This window comes from Callithrix jacchus, chromosome 3 (genome assembly GCF_049354715.1).
Source record: "Callithrix jacchus isolate 240 chromosome 3, calJac240_pri, whole genome shotgun sequence".
NCBI classification, from domain to species: Eukaryota; Metazoa; Chordata; class Mammalia; order Primates; family Cebidae; genus Callithrix; species Callithrix jacchus.
Window position 1 is genome coordinate 188,352,946 of NC_133504.1, and position 19,158 is coordinate 188,372,103.

General features: G+C 56.1%; 1 protein-coding gene across 50 annotated transcripts in view; it reads right to left on the bottom strand.

The window, feature by feature from the left end:
• The window catches only part of ABLIM2 (actin binding LIM protein family member 2), a 191,492-nt gene that overhangs the window by 137,285 nt on the left and 35,049 nt on the right, over positions 1-19,158 (bottom strand). For all 50 annotated transcript variants that reach the window (XR_013533217.1, XR_013533216.1, XR_013533215.1 and 47 more), the window contains one exon: positions 827-970. Coding sequence is in view for 46 of the 50 variants with exons in the window: in XM_078367637.1 (XP_078223763.1) it covers positions 827-970 (144 nt within the window). In the remaining 4 variants the exon portion in view is untranslated. The remainder of the gene's footprint in view (positions 1-826; positions 971-19,158) is intronic.

The following is a 19,158-nucleotide window of genomic DNA, read 5'->3' on the forward strand; positions in this document are numbered from 1 at the left end:
GGCATGGACGGGGCCGACCACCGCAGCAGGGATTTGCAGTGTTCTGAATGTAATTCCTTAAAGACTGCAAAGTCCTCGGGTCAACAGCCATCGAAGCGCTTCGATTTGCACACCCCTTCCCCCAGTGCTATTTTTAATCTGTTTTTAGAAAATTAGCAAAGGCACATGTGCTATCTTTGTGCAGGAAGAGAGAGCAGGCTGGAGGGAGACTCTGGCACGGGCCATCTCGGCTGGCAGGGCCTCACGTGATTTTTTGGTCTTACTTTTCCTCATCTTTTCAGTATTATTGGATTTTAGTAGATCATTTACATTATGGTTTTACAATCATAGAGAAATAAATGGAAGTGATTTTCATCTGGAATAACGGTGATGTGCTCGGTGCTGCTTCGGGTGGGGGCGCCTGCGCGCCTGTGGTCCAGCAAAGGTCCTGTGCTCCCCCCACTGCTGAGTTCGTGCCACTGACCATGACCATTTACCTGTGTGGCTACGGTGCCCAAGTGGCCGCCTTGCTCTGGCCACAGGACCAGAATTCTCTGAGGCTGGGTGCGGCCACACGAGGACACCCCTGGGGACGTGGACCCTCATCCCCTGACCCTCCCCACACACACAAGTGACAAGGGCTATGTTGAAGAGATCATGCTGTCCTATGAAGACTCTGTCCCTGGAGTGTTCTCCAATATCCCAGGCCTAAGCGGAGCTTCCCAGGGACACTCTGAGGACCTGGGATTGCCGCTGGGAGGCCTGTTTCAGGGGCCAGGCTGCCGGGGGCGGGGCCAGGCTGCGGGGGCGGGGCCAGGCTGCGGGGTTGGGGGGCGGGGCCGCTCACCTTTGCAGACGAAGCACTTGATGTGGAAGTACTTGTTCTGCACCCGCAGCACCTCGCCCTTGCACACATTCCCGCACGTGTTGCACAAGATGGCCGTGCTGGGTGACTTCTCCAGGGGGCTGGGGGCAGCCTGGGGCTGCGACACTGTCAGGAGAGAGAGGAGAGCCGTGTTAAAGGGTGGATGTGGCCGGGCGCGGTGGCTCACGCCTGTGATCCCAGCCTCCTTTGGGAGGCCGAGACGGGCAGATCACAAGGTCAGGAGTTCGAGACATGGCCAACATGGTGAAACCCCGTCTCTACTAAAATTACCAAAATTAACCAGGCATGATGGCAGATGCCTATAATCCCAGCTACTCAGGAGGCTGAGGCAGGAGAATTGCTTGGGATGTGGAGGTTGCGGTGAGCCAAGATCTCAGCATTGTACTCCGGCCTGGGTGACAGAGCAAGACTGTCTTGAAAAAAAAAAAAGGGGGGGTAGATGTGTGAGGCACGAAGGTGAGCAGAGCAGGGTGTGAGGATGCAGAGCTGACCCTCCCAGCAGCCCACACCCACCAGCACAAGCCTGCAGAGCATCAGGGACAGTCTGTCATCTCCTTTTGCCTGGGGACCAGATTATGCAGAGGTGAGGGGCCAGAGGGCTAAGGCCATCTGGTCAACCCCTGGTGTGGGCTCCTGTCTACAGTAGCTCCACGCAGTGAGGGGCCCGGGCCCCATCCACACGCGCACCTGTGGCAATGAGGCCATCATCCTCCCCACCTGAAAGATGATCCAACCGCTGCTGCCTTCACCTGGGACAGCCTTACCCTCTGGGGTCTGGGGGCAAGGCACCCCTCTGTGAGCTCAGTAACCCTCAGCAGCAGGAACCAGCGCCCTCTCTTCTGCAAGTACAGCAGCCATGGTCCTCAGGGGAGCTCACAAATTTCCTCTGGGTCCTGGGACGTGGAGCTGAATGTTGCTGCCATTCCCTTAAGTCCCCCTTGAAGCCACCACAGTACAGGCTGTCTAAGGGGTAGCCGGATGGACAGGTCAGGATGGACGGTCATAGGGCCTGACTCTGGGGCTCCGGGGACCAGGCAGGGTGACACACCCCTCATCCCCACTTTCCCAAAGCATCCACAGAGACCAGCGCCCAGGAAAGGGGCCACGGCACAGAAGCCTCAGGCCTGCCCTTCAAGGGGCTCCCCGTGGCCATTAGGGGTGGCCAGGTGAGCAACAGTGGCCACCAGGTGGCTGGGTGGGCATTGCTTTGAGTCTTGAGGAGGAGTTGTTAGATGGAGGTGTGGGAGCTGGGCATGGAGCCCCGCCAGGCACAGAGCTGGCCACACAGGAGCTGGGCAGGACCCAGGCTGTGGGTCCTGGGGGGCTGGCGGAGAGGAGCAGCTGATACTTGGCAAGTGCTGGCCTGCGAATCAGCCTGGGGACCTGACAGCCTGGAGCCCAGGGCAGGCACAGGCGGCAGGCAGGAGGCTCTGTGGCCAGTGCTGTGCTCGGCAGAACAATGCCCCCAAGATGTCCCCATGCGAATCCCCGGAACCTGTGCATACACCTCTGACAGGAGCTTGCAGGTGTGAGTAAGTTAAGGGCTTTGATGGGATATGATCTGGACGGTCAGGCTGAGCCCAACATCATCACAGGGGCCTTAAAATCAGAACATTTTACGACTGTGGCCAGAGGGAGACGTGGCTGTGGAAGAAGGTCAGGGAGATGACACACTGCGGGCTTTGAAGTCGGAGGAAGGGGCCACAAGCCAAGGAATGTGTGTGCCTCCCCAAGCTAGAAAAGGCAAGGAGAGGATTCTCCTCAGTTCCCAGAAGGAACCAGCCCTTCTCATACCTCGATTTTAACCCAGCGAGACCTGGTGGCCCTGTGACCTCTGGAATTGTGAGCTAATAAACGTGTTGTGTTCAGTTTGTGGTCCCTTGTTACAGAAGCCAGGGAAGCTAATGCAGTGGTTGACCCATCAGACAGGCAGGGATGCAGAGGCCGAGGCACCGAGCCCCTCCCCTCTTCATCTGGGAGTGAGAGCCAGCGACAGCAAGCACCGTGCAGTGCAGCAGCCCAGGGAGGCTTTCATTTGGCCAGTGCTGTGCCCCGTGCCTTCTGCTCATGCCAATTCACTGCATCTCATTCAGAGACTAGATCTCATTCAGAGACTAGACACACGGACAACAGCTCAGCCCAGAGAAAGGCAGCGCTCAGACCACACCCGTAGCTGCCGGCCCAGGGAGCCGAGCCTGGCCTCGGCACCAGCTGGGAAGCCAGCTGTGTGGCAGACCTGCAGGGAGGACACTGCTCTCCCTCAACAGCCAGGAGGCCAAATTACAACTCGGTCCCACAGGGCCAGGACCTGACCCACAACTCACAGCTGTCCTCATTTGTGCCCCCGCTTTCTAGTTAGGCTCATTCAGAGAAAGCCAAGCACTCCCCTGACCAGTCACATGAGATGCCCCCCTTCCAGGCACCACCTGCAGTCCCCTCAGGCTGACAGCCTCCATGGGGGCTCGTCGGGAGCCGTCCTTTCCCCTGGGAAACTTCCCCCCTGCTTCCCTGCCCATGTGGCCGACTCCCTTGCCACAGCAGCTCTGAGAAGGTCGAACCCACTTGTCCTCACCTCTTCCTTTATTTCCACAGCACTCTAATGCCAGCTTCTCCTGTCTTGGTCTAGGTTCCCTTGAAGCCGGTCTCAAGATAAGGCTGGGCGAGCGGTGGTCTATTTAGGGGTCCCAGGTGCCAGGTTGGAGTGAGGAGCCAGGAATGTGAAAGCCTGTGGCAGGTGTGTTATTGAGCCACTCCCCCAGTAGAAGGGGGGGCCTCACGGCTTGCGGCCCTCCAGGAAACCCTGAGGAGCATGCCCCAGCTCATCCCTCAGAAGGAAGGGAGGCCGGTCCCCACTGCCTGTCCCTTCCGACCTGTCCCCCGAGTGCAAGAGCTGCTCCAAGGGCGGAACTCCCAGCCCCTCTTCTGGGCTGCCTGGCATCTGGGCTGAGCGAGTTTCTGAGGCACGGAGCCAGGGCGCTGCAGGTGCCAGGGCTGGACAGCCTGCAGGGGATGGCACACAGCCCACCTGGCTGCAGTCGAAACCACAGGTGGGCCGAGGGATGTGGCACAGGCCGGGAATACACCTGCCACCCTTCATGTGAGGACGAAGCTTATTCACACACAGATGCACACACTCACATCTATTTACACAATTGCTCAATGCCAGCACTGATTGAGCTCCGGGCCTGGAAGCTCCTCATCCCCCTGGTAAAAATCCAGCAACTGCGTCTCAGACAGAGGGGGCCATTTCCTCATCCAGTTCCACCCTGCCCCCACCCGTTTCCAGAATCCCACATCCCAGAAGGCAGCGATCTGGCCACCCATCCTCGCCTGCCCATGGGTGGAACTGTGACGGGACAGCACAAAGGAGGAACCAGGGTCACACTGGGTAGCAGGTCTTCCCAGGCTGGGGATTCCAAACAGAACGAGGGTGGTGGGTGTCAGCTGTCTGGGGACGAGGGAGAGGGGTCAGCCAGGGAAGCAGACACCGGAAAGGAGATGAACAGCATGAAAAATAACTCAGCACCACCCTAGCCCTGCCTCTAATTCTACAAACCGGACAGGGCAGAGCCCAGCGAGGGTCCCGTGGGCTCAGTCTGCAGCCGCTGGAAGCCACTGTGGCCTTTCTCACTCTGGCTGAATCCACAGCAGGTTTGTCCCACATGCGTTTTGCCTGCAGAGTCATTGTAGAAACCACCTCTTCTATCATTTATTAAAGATGGTGGGGAGGGGGCAGAAGGCGAAGGTTTTCTGGGCAGGATCTAAGCCTCCTGGCGCAGAACAAGGATTAGAACTGTGGACTCAACTTCAAACGTTGCCTCTCTCAGCCATGAGTGGCTCAGGCCACCGGGGCCCCTGTAGGCTGCTGTGTGGGTGACGCACCTGGTCCACATCTGATGCTCAGTCAGAGCTCACAGGGGTGGGGGCTGCCATCTTCAAGACTCTTATGTTCTCATCTATTGGCAACACGGAGAACAGCACACAAGTCTCTTTGTGATCCGCTAAGGCGGGGTTAACACTGCTGGAATCCAGCCCGAATCCAGCCTGAGAGACGCGTCAGCTTCAGATTCCCGGGGACAGTGCGGGCGGTGGGGTCAGGTGAACTCTGAGGCAGCTGCATGCAGCTTCTGCATGCTGTGACCCCAGGTAAGTCCCTGAAACTTCTGGCCTTCCGTCTGTGTGTCTGTCTGCCTCTCCATCCAGGCATCTGTCCTCTTCTGCGTTATCTGGCCCCAGGGATGCCAGGACCGTGGGCAAACTGGTCTATGGTTCCCATAGCAACCAGCCCAGCAAACAGTAAGTGCTCAATACACAACTGTCATTGTTATTTTCAAGAACACTGGCCTGACATCACCTGTTTCCAGGCGACTGGAAATATACTTGGTCAGGGTGGCGGGGGGAGCTGCTAAGAGCGTGGAGTTGCTTGGAGGCCCCAACCTCACCCACCTGGGCCACCTCCGGGGTGTCCTGGGGCCGCAGGGTTGTGGCAGAGGCACTGCTCTCTCGCCATGGGAGGTAGATACTGTGCCATGAAGAACCCGCTGCCTCTAGGCAGGTGGCGCTTCTACAGGTTTCCCTCCAGCTGGCCCTGCCGGGCCCTGGGACCACAGGTAGGTAAATTGGTGTGCACCTGCCTCCCAAGGGGGTTCATTCCTTGTCCGGCTGCAGCTGCCAAATTTTGAGGATGGGCACGCAAGGAGGCCAGGGAGGCAACAGCAAAACCCTGCAAAAGCAGGGGCCAGGCTTCTCCTCGGTCCCCCAGAACCTGGTCCAAAGTAAGCCACGTGCTTTACATTGAAAAGAGAAGTTTCAAGTTGTCCTTCAGCAGGTGAATGGATAGACGAACTGTGGTGTATCCAGATGACGGAATATTATTCAGCAACAAAAGAAGCGTGGCATCACACTGTGAGAAGGCACGGAGGAGCCCTCGAGGAGTGCGGCTAGCTGGAAGACGCCGGCCTGAAAAGGTGACGTCCTGCAGGATTCTAATGATGTGACATGTTGGAAAAGGCAAAACTAAGGAGACAGTAAAAGGGTCAGTGGTGGTGAGGGCTGGGATCAGGGGAGCACAGGGGATTTTTAGGGCAGTGACGCTGCTCTGGGTGACAGGAGGACCCTGATGTAAAGTGTGGACTTCACTTACCAACACATCCACGTTGGTACAGTTCTAACAAACGCATGTCAGCAGTGCAAGATGTTAATCACAGGGACACTGACTATGGGGAGCACCCGGGAACTCACTGTATCTTCTAGAAACTTAGAGCTGCTCTGAGAAATAAAATCATTAAAAAATTTAAAAATTCTAGGCGGGGCTTGGTGGCTCATGCCTGTAATCCCAACACTTTGGGCGGCCTAGGCAGGTGGACTGCTGAGGTTAGGAGTTCCAGACCAGCATGGCCAACATGGCAAGACCCCGTCTCTACTAAAAATGCAAAAATTAGCCGGGTATGGTGGTGCACACCTGTAACCCCAGCTAATCCCGGCTGAGGCAGGAGCGTCGTTTGAACCTGAGAGGCAGAGGTCGCAGCAAGCCAAGATCACTCCAGCCTGCGTGACAGAGTAAAACCCTATCTCAAAAAAGAAGGCTGGGTGCGGTGGCTCAAGCCTGTAATCCCAGCACTTTGGAGGCCGAGGCGGGTGGATCACGAGGTCAGAAGATCGAGACCATCCCGGTCAACGAGGTGAAACCCCATCTCTACTAAAAATACAAAAATTAGCTGGGCATGGTGGTGCGCACCTGTAGTCCCAGCCACTCGGGATGGTGAGGCAGAAGAATTGCTTGAACCCAGGAGGCGGAAGTTGTGGTGAGCGGAGATAGTGCCATTGCACTCCAGCCTGGGTAATGAGCGAAACTCTGTCTCAAAAAAAAAGAAAAAGAAAAAGGAACTAACCATAGGCGTGGCAGGTTCATTTCACTGCAGTTTCAACATCGGCTCCAATAATTTGGCTGAACAAGTCTCTAACTGTGATAATAACATAAAACACAAACTCGAGTGCTAAGAATCCATCACACACGGGCGGGCAGCCTTTAATCCCTCGTGATAATGAACCCCCAGCCTTGGGGACCCCAGGGGGAATAACAAGAATGATTGCTGGTGTTGTTAGCACATAACCTTCACAGCAAAGGGACGCAGCTGTCTCGGGAAAAGACCCCGCCTCCACCTCCAGGCTGGACTCCTGCTCTGCCACCTGCAGGTCAGGATGGGAGCCAGCAGGGTCCGGCTTGCACCCACCATCCAGGGGCAGCAGTGTGACCTTGGTGAGCAGATTTGACCCTGCAAAGCCTCCGTTTTCATATCTGTAAATCAGGGCTTGATCTTAGGAGGATTTTCAGAATGTCCATTGAAGTAGAGAAAGCTCTCTGTGCAATCCTGACGGGTGGCTGTGAACAGCGGCTGAGACAGGCCGCAGACCGCAGGGTGGAGGAGTCAGATGGCTATCGGAAAGGGGAAAAATGATCACTCTGAGGTCCACTCAAGGTTTCACAGCCCAGAGCAGGAGTCCACAAACATTTTTGGGAGAAAGCGAGGCAGTAAATACTTTAGGCTTTGCAGGCCATGCGGTCTCTGCAACTATTCAACTCCGCTTATATCTGAAAAGCAGCTATGGACAATACGTAATCAAATGCACACAGCTGTGTTCCAATAAAACTTTATTTGTCTGTTGGCCCTAGTGTATGGCCCTGGCCTAGGGTTCCCCGAGGGCCACATTTTGCTTACATTAGCCTCATCAGCCAACTGTCCCCCCAACCGTTGGTGAGTGGCAGGTAGGGTACTGGGAAGGGCAGGGACAGCCCTGTTCAAATCCTGGCTACACCACCTTGGACAGATCACACCACCCCCTGGAGCCTCGTTTCCTCATCTGTAAAATGGGGACAACCATTCTCAAGACACAGGGTCATGTGAGATGTGAAACTGGTGACACCGCCGGAGCAGTGAGACAGGCTTTGGTATATTCTCAGCCTGACTGGGGCTGCCAGGGTGGGGCCAATCCTTTCAGATCCTTGGCCATGCTCAATGGCTATGCTGGTCTGATGATGAAGGCTCCTCAGCACTGACCTCTGTGCCCCAGTGCCTCACCCAGCTATGCCCAGGCCTGAGGCTCTGAATGGCACCCCCCCAGACTCACCCCAGGTCTTGCTGGTGGCCGAATCCCATGAATGCGGCCCTGCAGGGGGACATAGAGGCCAGCACAGCGGCATCACGCATCGTGGTGGGGGAGCCTCCAGGACACCGGGTGGAAGCATGTGTGGTCACTTGGACCTCGCACTCCTCTCCTGTGAGCTGGAGGACCCCGTTCTGGCCTCCTGAGCCATGCAACACTGAGCTTCTCTTCCTCGCCCTGGTGGCTCAGACCGGACCTAGCAGCACCTTCCCCACCGTGTTCAGAGACATTCACCAGCCCTCCTTCAAGTCCCACGTTTGATGCTTGTCATCAAACCTAGAGGCCAATGGTGACACCGCTTGTGTCAGGCACCCTGTGTTGTCCCTTTCCTCCCATGTGGCCCTAATCACTGCGGGGTACACTGCAGGCCCCACCTCGTCCTGCTGCCCACAGCCCAGATTGGGAGACGAGCATCTGCCCTGACCCTCCACGGTGCTCTCGGCTGTTGGAAGCCCATGCAAGTCACATGGCTTCACCCTGGACATCAAACTTTGTGACCCTGGGTCAAACGCACTCAACTCCAAACGCTCCCACAGGGGAGATGGTGTTTTCTGTTGGTTCATCATTCATCTGTTCGGCCAGCACGTGTTTGAGGACCTGTTCTGTGCACTGAGTTGTGTAGGCCCCAGGGACACCGCAGTGAATGAAACAGCCACAGTCCCAGCCCTCCACGCTCTCGTTTGGTCCATACCATGCCCCACAGGAATGGTTGGTCATCCCCATCCCACAGATGGGGATGCCGAGGCTAGGAGATGGTCACACGGCTGGGTAAGAGACTGGGGCCCAGCTCGAGTGTGTCTGACGCTCCTCCTCCCATCCCCTTCATCACCTGTTAGGCTGTAAATCATGTGTTCACTTGTTCAACAGAGGAACAGACGCACTGTCAGGCACCGGGGGAGACCTGTTCATTCAGCACCACACCAGCATGACAGGCAAGGAAACGGGGACATGCCAGGCCAAGGGGGCACGGCACGGGGTGAGGGGGCAAACTTCTCTTTCTGTCCAGCGAACCAGCTCTCACGACCCAGAGAGCAGAGTCTTCATCATTCTGTGATCCTGGAAAGTGCTTTTTTTTTTTTTCTCTTGAGATAGGGAGGGTCTTGCTCTGCCATCCAGGCTAGAGTGTAGTGGCACGAACTCAGCTCACTGCAGCCTCAACCTCCTGGGTTCAAGCCATCCTCCCACCTCAGCTGGGGCCACAGGTGTGTGCCACCACGCCCTGCTAATATTTGTATTTCTTTGTAGACACAGGGGCTCGCCATGCTGCTCAGGCTGGTCTCAGACTCCTGGGCTCAAGCGATCCTTCCATGTCAGCCTCCCAATGTGCTGGGATGACAGGCGTGAGCCACCACACTGGCTGGGGAGTTTTTGACTGTTTATTTCTGCTGTCTGTTCACAGATCTGTATTTGGTTCCCCGCTCCTCGGAGGGCCCAGTGAACTCTGGAGCCCTGAGCGGGTATTCCTGGCTTGGCCAAAGACCAGCAGCCGTGTTCACTCTGTTCTCCTGCTTTCCTTGTTTGCTCCGGAGGTGATCCCCCTAGAGAATGGGCAGGGGACCCCCCTTGAGGACTCACACAGGGGAAAACTCAGGGTCCACCCATGGCAGGGGTTCTCATTGATCCCTGCTCCAACCACCAAGATGATTTCAGAAGCTCCCCATCCGCTGTTTGTATTGTGCAAATGGCTGGCCTGGGGGTTTCCCAATGTCCTACGTATGTTCTAGTAATAGTAATTTTTCTAAGCCTACAGACACACACATGAACTCCAGAGGTCCCAGCTCACCCAGAGCGGGTCACAGGACAGACAGTTCTGGCTTCCCTTTCACACCTTTCCTTCTGACCATGGCAAAGAGCAGAGAATACAAAGAGGGGCACAGAGCTGTGGGCAGGCACAGTAGGGAGAGGAACCTGTGTGTAGTCTGGGAGAGCCTCTGGAAGGAGGTGACATGAGCTGGCAGCTCAGAGGATGGGCAGGTACCTTCTGGGACAGGAGCAAGCTGGGCTCACCTTCATTGCAGCATGGCCCTGAGACATGGGCGGCTGCTGTCCACTGGCCTGGCTGCCCCTCTGGCCTGGAAGCCCTCATGCGCCAGGGCTGGGCCTGAGGGGTTTGTCTCCCTAGAGCTGGGTGCTGGGGAGCCCAGAGCTGATGCCAGCCATGTGCTGACCTGTGCTCAGCCATTCCTTGCTGGGAGACAGACATGGCTGTCACACACCACGGGGTCACACACACCCTGTGCCAGCTCTGCCCTGGGGCACAGGGCTTTCCCTGGGCTGGTTGTCTAAACATGGAATTAAGGAACACACACATGTACTTTGCATCCTCATGCATCCTGCCATGCTGTCTCTTCGGGGACTTACACACACATGTACTTTGCATCCTCATGCATCCTGCCATGCTGTCTCTTCGGGGACTTACACACACATGTACTTTGCATCCTCATGCATCCTGCCATGCTGTCTCTTCGGGGACTTACACACACATGTACTTTGCATCCTCATGCATCCTGCCATGCTGTCTCTTCGGGGGCTTACACACACATGTACTTTGCATCCTCATGCATCCTGCCATGCTGTCTCTTCGGGGACTTACACACACATGTACTTTGCATCCTCATGCATCCTGCCATGCTGTCTCTTCGGGGACTTACACACACATGTACTTTGCATCCTCATGCATCCTGCCATGCTGTCTCTTCGGGGACTTACACACACATGTACTTTGCATCCTCATGCATCCTGCCATGCTGTCTCTTCGGGGGCTTACACACACATGTACTTTGCATCCTCATGCATCCTGCCATGCTGTCTCTTCGGGGACTTACACACACATGTACTTTGCATCCTCATGCATCCTGCCATGCTGTCTCTTCGGGGACTTACACACACACGTACTTTGCATCCTCATGCATCCTGCCATGCTGTCTCTTCGGGGACTTACACACACACGTACTTTGCATCCTCATGCATCCTGCCATGCTGTCTCTTCGGGGACTTACACACACACGTACTTTGCATCCTCATGCATCCTGCCATGCTGTCTCTTCGGGGACTTACACACACACGTACTTTGCATCCTCATGCATCCTGCCATGCTGTCTCTTCGGGGACTTACACACACATGTACTTTGCATCCTCATGCATCCTGCCATGCTGTCTCTTCGGGGACTTACAGACCCCACCCCTGTGCCTTACTGCGTCCCCTCCCTCAGGTTCTTCCTTTATAGATCATGCCTGGGTTCTAGAGCTGGTCCAGGCCTCCCCACTGCCCTGCCCAAGTGTTACTTCTTAGAAAATCATGCCAGATCACAGGCGGGCGCTTCCTTCCTAACCTACTTAAGAGCTGGCTGCTAATTATAACCGTGAACTGAGGACACTGCTCTCTGGAGCCGGCCCTGTTCTTGCCACGACCGTCACCGCCTGGGCTTAGCCAGTGGGCTTTGAAGGTCTCTGACCCCACATGGTCAGACACAGCGACCCTCTGTTCAATCTTTAAGCAAAGGTGCACTGGGCACTCTTCCCCCTGCCAAGAACTAGGCTGGCATGAGCCTGAGTGTTGGGCAGGCACTGCCCTGTCCCCAAGCAGTCATGGGACAGTCCTGGGCACAAGAGCACAGAGGAAGCTCATAGTGCCGGCGCCGGGGGGACCCCAAGCCCAGGACACTCCTCCTGGGGCTGCCCCGGCTCTATTTCAGTGATGATGGGAGGCACCGCATACCAGGAGGCAGCCTGGCCCTCTTCCAGCTCCCTGGGAGTGCAGTCTGGCTTCTCCCATCTGAGTCCTTGACCTGCCCATGGCCAGACCACGGCTCCCTGAGGATCACAAGCTGCCTGGCTCTGCCTTGGGTTCCTGAGAATGGACGCAGGGCTTGCGCACAGATGTGTGCAGATGAAACTAATTATGGGAAAATGCCTCAGGCTCCTGACCTCCACATGCCCCTCTCAGCCTGGCTGTCACCCCACACCAATGTAACAGGATGTTTGTCTTATGCCACTCCTGGGGTGTCAGCCACCCTGGCCCTCGGTGCCCTGCTCAGGGCTGGCCCAGACATTGGCAGCCAAACTCCTCTTTCTGTCCAGCGAACCAGCTCATGGGGAGGATTGCTTGAGCCCATGAGCCATCCTCCTCTCGCGCTCGCCCATTGCTCAGAACGCGTCCTTTGACATCTGTCTCCTCTATAGGGCCGGTGGGCTCCACACCTGCTGGGCTCACCTGGAGGTCCAGCCCCCTGCCAGTGCCTGAACCCTAGGACATGCTTGGGGACCAGGATGAATGCATGTGCCTCACACTGACCCTCGACCACCTTCCCCAGAGCATGCAACAGTAGCATCCAGACACCTCAACAGCTCCCATGGAGTCCTCCGGGAAGCCTCTGAGCTTAACCCTCTGAGCTCTCCATGGGCTGTCTGAGCAAAGCCCTGTGGCACGCTGCATCTTCAAAGGTGACAGTCACCACAGCTGTTCTCACACGCTCTTCTACAACACCATGTCGACCCTTCTGTTACATGATGGGGGCTAAGGCCCCTCACCTTGAACCTGGGTGGATCCCTGTGACTGCCCTGACCAAAAGGATATCACAGAATTGACATCAGACAGCTTCCAAGCTGGGTCATCAAATACTCCTGGCTCCTGCCTTGCTTTCTTAGGGTGCTCATTCTGGGAACCTGGCAGCCATACTAGGAGGAAGCCCAAGTCACTCCATGCTGTGACCACACAGGGAGCCCATATGTCTCTGTTCTGGCAGAAAGACTGCGGAAGTCCCCACAGATGGCCAGCATTGACTGTAAGACGTGTCAGCAAAGACGCTTGCAGAGTATTCTGGCTCCCAGCTCGTGAGTCACTCTTAGCCTTTGAGTCTGCCCAGTGAAACCACAGACATTGTGGAGAGGAGACGAGGCATGCCCACTGTACCCTTTCTCAATGGCAGGCCCTCCCAGCCTGTGAATGTAGCAGGATGTTTGTCTTACGCCGCTGAGGCAGCCGTGGAAAACCAGAATGCCACCTCAGTGATGGCTCCAGACAGCAGAAGACCTCTTTGCAAAGCTTTTGCTCACACCGTTTCTAGCTCCCTCTGTGCATGCCCCCCAAGGGCAGAACCCCGTCCCACGCTGCTGAGAAGCTCCCCCCGCAAACCCAAGGCTGGTCACCTCCTCCTCACTCTCTGATCTCACTTCTGCTTTCACACACATGGGCTTTCATGAAAGATCTCCAGGAACGGATTCCCTAAATCAGTGGGTCGCCACCTGGGGACCTTGGAGATTTTGCAAGGGGTCTGTCTGCAAATGCATTCACACACCACGATTGTCTGCAGACAAATGGGTCCATCTATGTTGAACATCCAGGGACGATGGGTTTCAGTGGTAGGTAGATGCTCAAGGGATTTTTAAAAAGTGGAGGCTGCTGGAAGGCATTAGATAATCCCCAGTTGCTTTTGTTACTATTTCTTAAGCAATACAATGATTGGATACAGCACCAGGACGTGAGTTGAGAAAGGGGTCTTCACTCTCTGGAAGGTTTGGTGGCCTACAACATAGATCACAGCAGCTTCCCTGCTCTGGAGAAACAGCTCCAAAAAAAAATACCAGGCTCCAAATTGTTCCTGATCTAGTTTCTGAAACTCATCCACCAAGCAGCAAGTGAGGTTTGATGAGGATAGCAGTTTACAGTTTATAAATCAGCCCTCTGCATTTTATCTCTGCTCGTACAAAGACTTCCTGGTGTAGACAGCAGGAGAGGGGACTCAGTGGCAACGCCTGGTCTCCTCACCGTCTCCGCCGGCTGGCTCCAGACCTCTCTAAAGACAGTAAAGTCACTTTCTGCACAGCCAAAGTCCCAAGAGGAGGCACTTGCCATTTTGATCCAAGATAGGAAACGCTCTTCAAAGCCTGGTGTGACTTCACCTGGAACCTTCACAGCCACTCTTGGAGGTATTCTTTTGCCCATTTGGCAGAGGTGGAAGCTGAGCTTAGAGAGGTTAAGTGACCAGCCCAAAACCACACAGTGGGGAGTGGCAGAGCCGGGACCGATGCCCAAGTCTGCCTCTCTCCAGCTACCCATCTTTGGTCAAAGACAGCTGAGACTGACTGACTGATTTGCAGCCCATTCTCCACCCACCACAGGCTCCACCCATAGCAGACTCCACCTGCCTCAGGCTCCACTCACCACAGACTCCACCCACTGCAGATTCCACCTACCAGAGGCTCCACTAAGACTCCATGCACCGCAAATTCTACCTACCACAGGCTCCACTCACTAAGGCTCCACCCACCAGAGGCTCCACCCCTAGCAGACTCTACCCACCGCAGTGCCGCCACTGCAACCTTCCATCCTCTCAGCCTCGCCTGGGCTCCACCCGCTCTCCATGTTCCCCTGGCCCCAAAGACTGCTTCTCCCATGCCCTATGATCACTGTTCTCCTAGGCTCGTCCGAGAAGACCTAACTGCACTGGGATGACTATTACCTCCTGGCATGGTTCCGGAAGCCAGCTTGGCTTACTCCAACTTCCAGCAGGGTGTCCTGCCTGGCCAATTCCCACGTGGGCATCTCTCCTATCCTCCCACACGGCGTCCTGTTGGCCCAACCGCTTACTGGGGGAAGAGATGACGGGTTGTCCCCGCCACAGTGATCAACTGCAAAGCTCCGGACAGTTAGAGGGAATCAAGCCCTACGTTCTCTGGGCTTGCAGGACACAACAGCAAAACACCACCCAGGAAGAGGAGCCCTGGTGATTTTCAGAGGCCTGTGCTATGGCCCAGGCCAGCCCTGCTAGCTGCAGGCCACAAGCTTTTGGGAAAGTCATCACCTCCGGAGCCTCGCCCTGCCATCTGCACAGGAAGGCCTCGGCTGTACTGAGCTCTTGGTGATGTGGTGAATCCACAGATGTGAAACCATGGATATGTGGAGAGCCAACTATATCCCATTTATCACGTGGAATAGTTGTTTCTTATCTCTACTAGCTATTCATGGACTCCTTGGGAGCAAAGACTGTGTCCTCAACATAGGGCCATTCTGGGGGCAACTGCCATCTTGTAACCAGTGCCGAGGCTGGACACTGAGCCCAGCACACAGCATGAGCCCAACACACGGCCCCCAGGGCTCAGGGATCCTTGCACACTGCCCATCACCTGGGGAGACGCCAGAGGACAGTTACAGAAGAGCACTCCACACCCACATCTAGAGGCCCCTCACAGCTTAAGCAAGAGCTGGCCCCTGTGAGACTTGTCCTATAACCCCACAGGGTTGTAGGCAGGCCTCTGTCTTTCTGAAAGACTTGGGGCAGGTCCCTTTTCCCTCCAGCCCAGTGTCTAAGTTGAGTTGGCATCTAAAGTCTCAAGTGTTGGAGAAGTTCTCCATTTCCACCCATTGAGCTCACTGCGAGCGGACAGTCAGGATGATGGAATCCCCAGGACAAGCTCTCCAAGTTGGCAAGGTGGCAAGATCTGGGAAGGTGGCCTCAAGCACAAGCTGCACCCCTCTGCTTAGGCGCCTCCCCTGCTCAAGAACCTTCCATGGCTCCCCACAGAACACAGCCCAGCCACCAAACCAGCACGCTAAGCCTGGTACCCACCTGGTTCCCTGACTTCTTCACTGCCCTCTGATCCCACATTCTTTCCCAGAATTGTCCTTGACAGTCCTGGCACCAGGCTGGGCTCCCGCCATCCCTGATCCCAGAGCGCTGTGGGCCCATCTCCCCTGGAAAAACCCCACTTGTCCTTCCAGGCCCACGTCAGATGCCGTCTGTCCCGACAGCACGTTCACAGACATTATTCATTCTTGTGCTGAGCCTCCAGGCCCTGAACGCCCTTCTTTGCACCATAACTCTAAGAAAATTGTCCCTATTTTACAGATGCAAAAACTCACCAGGTGAGGGGATCTGCCTGCTTTTCACCTGGTCCCACTGATGGTGTGGCCTTGAGCAGGTCAGGGCACCTCTCTGAAGCAGGATGAGCCCCTGGCTTTGCCAGACCTCCCCCAGAGACTGGTGCTGGGCTGGGGAGCAGGCGACCCAGCAAGCCTCATGCTGTCCTGGGGACACTCTTGTCCTGGCACCATCGCTGCTGTCAAACATGTCTCAGTGTGGGGTACAGGGCTGAAGAGAGCCCCAATCTCACTTCTGAGGTGAGGTGAGTTGGGGGTGCTGGGTATGGAAGACTCTAGAAGCCCAAAGAAGGCTGAAGAGGAAGTGTAGTCTTGTGGCACAAGTCTCGGGCTTCCTTTTATTTTATTGTTTTTGAGATGGAGTCTCGCTCTGTCGCCCAGGCTGAAGTGCAATGGTACAATCGCAGCTCACTGTTACCTCTGTCTCCCAGATTCAAGTGATTCTCCTGCCTCAGCCTCCCGAGTAGCTGGAATTACAGGCGCATGCCACCATACTCGGCTAAGTTTTGTATTTTTAGTAGAGATGGGGTTTTACCATATTGGCCAGACTGGTCTCGAACTCCTGACCTCATGATCCACCCCCCTCAGCCTCCCGAAGTGCTGAGGTTCCAGGTTTGAGCCACCGAGCTCAGCCTGGGTTTCTGTCTCACTAAGAAAATCTTAAAATCAGAGAGTGATTCAATTTCCTTGATTCTTTGCACAGTGCTGCAAATAACAGTGACACTGTCTTTTAAAACCAAATGATCAAACCATTTCCTCTTGGGCCTGGCTCCAGAGGGCTTGGTTGCTTAGACCCTTTGTGAGTTTTGGGCTTCCACGAGGCTGAAACTCCGCTAGCCCCAAGCGAGGCCAAGGGGTCAGGGAGGGGTTCCCAGCCCAGTGGGAAGAGCAGACCCCTCACCACTCTGCTCAGATCTGGGGTGTGCCCAAAGGCCTGCAGGTGGGGGGTCCTACAGCTCCTTCCGGCATGAAAGCCCTGTGATTGTCCTATTTTGAGACAGGAGCCCATGAGGACAAAGTCACTCTTGGCCACAAATGGTTCACAGAGCAACAGACAGACATAGGGTAGTGGGGTTCCGGGCAACCCTCGGGGCCTGAGAGGAGCCTCTCCTCTGGGAGCAGGAAGAGAAAAACAGCCAAGTGGCCACGCTGCCCCTTCCTCCCAGAGGACGTGGCGGGAAGCAAGAGCGGTGCCGGGAGGCAGCTCGAGCCATCTGTGTGGGCAGAACTGGGCCCCTCAGATGCCCATGTTGAGGTCCCAATCCCAGGACCTCGGCGTGGCACCATGTTTGGAGATGGGGCCTTCAAAGGTGCCATTAACGTAAAGTGAGTTGATGTGCAGGGTGGACCTTTATCCAGCCGGACTGGCGTCACAAAAAGGGGAAAAGTGGACACAGAGACACCCCCAGAGGGAACACGACGACGGGAAGGCGCGGGAGAAGATGGCAACTTAGACGCCAGGAGAGGGGCCCTGGGATGGGTCCTTCCTGGCAGCCTCAGAAGGAGCCAGCGCTGGCCCCACCTTGATCTGGACTTCCGCCGGTCCAGCCCCCATCCGCGTACTTGTCATGGCAGCGTGGGGAACCAGCAGGAACGCTTCTCAGCCAACCGTGCAGGTCCGTCCTGATGCACCCGCGCAAGCTCACAACATCCCCAAGCTGAGATTTCACTGAATGCACCAAGCTGGCACACACCACGGCTCAACCCAGCCTACCGGGGCATGCTCAGAACACCTACGTCAGCCGAGAGCTGGGCAAACGCATCTCACACAAAGCCTGTTTTATAACAGTGTCGACTGCCTCATGTAAGAGTACCACACCGCAGCTCGCTAGCCCAGAAAAAGATCAAAACTCAAAATGCAAAGTATGGTTTCTACTGAATGCATATTGTTTTTACATCATAAAATCAAAAAATGGTAAGTGGGGACCTGTGCACATGCCATCCCTGCAGGCGGGAAGAGTCAGAGCTGGCCTCAGAGCTCAGCTGGGGACTGGCCGGCTCCCTGGTCACTCCCCTGAGCCCATTTTCCATCTGTTAAGTGGGACACTGAGACTACCCGACGCCAGGCTTTTGGAGAACGGTGACTTGGCGGTGACCACACGGGGCTGGCAGGAGTTTGTATGAGTGTGGGGTGGGGGCTTCCTTCCAGGGGCAGTGTGGGAGAGATGGTACTAAGCAGCTGCCCCGGCTTAGGCTGGCTGTGGGCTCCGGGCAGACGCCAGCCCAGCTCCCAGTGCTTCCAGGACTCTTGAGGCCTCCAGCCACCGGTCCAGGCATCCCTGGCACCCATGGCCCTGGAGGGTGTTATTCCATTGCCAGAAGAGCACAGCCCTTCCGGAGCCAGGGGCATCTGAGAATCTCAAGGGAGGCATCCGGAAGGTCAAGGCTCAGAGCATCTGCACTGACTCTCCCCATCCCCCACACAGAGGGGGACAGGGCAGACCAGCACAGGTCACACAGCAAGTCTGTGGCCAGGCCAACACCAAGGCACGGGTCTCCAGGCTCCCAACCCAGGGCTCGTCCCCCTGTGTCACACTGCCTGGAGCCAGAGTGACCACATTGGTCCAACAAGTGACCTCCTCCAGGCCTTCAGCATACCGCAGATGCCCAGTGAGTATTTCTCAAATCTAATCAGAAACAGGAAATGTCCTCGGTGACCGCAGGGCACTGTCCAGTGGTGGGGGGGTGATGATGAATAACCCATGTCATCTTTCAGTTCCTGTGCCCAGGCAAATGCCAGGGACTGCACTCAGCACCTCTACCCAGGATCCAGATCACAGAGCTGCAAATGGCAAAACCGCACAGCTGGGCGTCAAACCAAGACCTGCCAGACCCCGAGCCAGCTCTCAACTCCCTCTCTGGGAGGAACTGAGGGGCTGAGCTAGTCCCACCAGGGACCCCACTCTCTCTCCAGGCAGCTGCTGTGGTACATGTCCCCACTGCAGGGACCTAGTGGGCCGGGGGCGGGGGGACCTGCCAATATGCCCCCAAGCAGATACTGGTCATACCTCTGCTGCCCAGAGCTTTGAAGACAGGGCCACAGCCCTGAGCTGGAGACACCACGTCAGCCTGAACGGGGAGTCTAGCTGCCCTCGTGTATCTTTATCACATCCAATGGCCCAGTAAGGATGGCCACGGTGGGTCAGAGAGGTCCCCCACCTTGCCCTCTGCTCCCATCCTCCATTTCCCCAGAGACACACTTAGTCCTGGTCAGCGTGGGCTGCCAGAACAATGCCAGATGCGATGGCTT